Source organism: Pipistrellus kuhlii, unplaced genomic scaffold (genome assembly GCF_014108245.1).
Source record: "Pipistrellus kuhlii isolate mPipKuh1 unplaced genomic scaffold, mPipKuh1.p scaffold_m20_p_40, whole genome shotgun sequence".
Classification (NCBI taxonomy): domain Eukaryota; kingdom Metazoa; phylum Chordata; class Mammalia; order Chiroptera; family Vespertilionidae; genus Pipistrellus; species Pipistrellus kuhlii.
This window is the reverse complement of record NW_023425541.1, coordinates 3,473,779-3,475,192: the sequence shown is the minus strand read 5'-3', so window position 1 is coordinate 3,475,192 and position 1,414 is coordinate 3,473,779. Positions and strand designations below refer to the sequence as shown.

At 42.4% G+C, this 1,414-nt stretch overlaps 1 protein-coding gene across 1 annotated transcript; it reads left to right on the top strand.

The window, feature by feature from the left end:
- The first annotated feature begins 302 nt into the window (after positions 1–302).
- Positions 303–1,095, top strand: LOC118704164 (U6 snRNA-associated Sm-like protein LSm1). The gene is made up of 2 exons (XM_036411557.2): positions 303–943; positions 993–1,095. The coding sequence occupies exon 1, from the start codon at positions 475–477 to the stop codon at positions 871–873; it is 399 nt and encodes a 132-aa protein (XP_036267450.1). The 5' UTR covers positions 303–474; the 3' UTR covers positions 874–943; positions 993–1,095.
- The last annotated feature ends 319 nt before the right edge of the window (positions 1,096–1,414 follow it).

Here is a 1,414-nt window from a genome sequence, read left to right as displayed (position 1 = left end):
TGAGATGTGATGACAAGAAGGAAACTGACTATTCAAAAACCTGGAGAAAGACTATCCCCAGGCAGAGGTATCAGATAGTACAGAGTCACTGAGAAAGGAGTGAATTGCATTAAGTTCAAAGAACACAGGAGACTAGCATGATGATACTAATTGGGTAGCTCAGTTGGTTAGAGCCATGTACGGCAAACTGTGGCTTTGAGTCACATGCAGCTCTTTGGCCCCTTGAGTATGGCTCTTCCACAAAATACCATGGCCTGGGTGAGTCTATTTTGAAGAAGTGGCGTTAGAAGTTTAAGTTTAAAAAATTTGGCTCTCGAGGGATAATATGGAGGAGCTTCCGGCGTGCCCCAGCTGCTGAAAGCCAGGGCAGAAGTGCTGGTCCCCGTCTGGGTTCCTGTCCCAGTCCCGCCGAGGCTGCGACTGTGGTAGGAGGGAGGAGGTGTTGGACACACTGGTGGCCCTCCACCGCTTTGCATGGCAGCCTTATCTCAGCTCAAAATGAACTATATTCCCGGCACCACCAGCCTTATCGAAGACATCGACAAAAAGCACTTGGTCCTGCTGCGAGATGGAAGGACACTTATAGGCTTTTTGAGAAGCATTGACCAATTTGCTAATTTAATGCTACATCAGACTGTGGAGCATATTCATGTGGGCAAAAAACACGGTGATATTCCTCGAGGGATTTTTGTGGTCAGAGGAGAAAATGTGGCCCTACTAGGAGAAACAGACTTGGAAAAGGAGAGTGACGCATCCTTGCAGCAAGTGTCCATTGAAGAAATCCTAGAAGAACAAAGGGTAGAACAGCAGACCAAGCTGGAAAATGAGATGAAAATTCAGGCTTTTAAAGATCGAGGTCTCTCCATTCCTTGAGCAGACACTCTTGATGAGTATTAAGTCTTTTGCTCTTGGGGAGCAGGGGCTCTCACTGAATGAAAATGAGGTTCCTGTCACCTCACACATTTGACCAGAGACTGTAGAATTTTGAAAAGTTTTTCTTTTGGATTCTTTCACATGTAACATGAAGAAATCATGTGGCTTTTTTTTTTTCCTTTTTATGAACAAAATCTGTCTAAAGAAATAGCTGGATGAACTCCTTTCACATATCACTATGGAGCCAGCAACTGCTTTTCTATGTTGCTCTTCTCATCCCAAATTAGAATTTACAGGATACAGTCTTCACTTGCTTGTAAATAAAATATGAATCTAAAAATTAAATAAATAAATAAATAATTTGGCTCTCAAAAGAAATTTCAATTGTTCTACTATTGATATTTGGCTCTGTTGACTAATGAGTTTGCCAACCACTGGACCTTGTCCTGGTACACCAATGCTGGGGGTTCAATCCCTGGTCAGGGCACATACAAAAAAACCAATGAATACATAAATAAGTGGAACAAAAAATTGATATCTC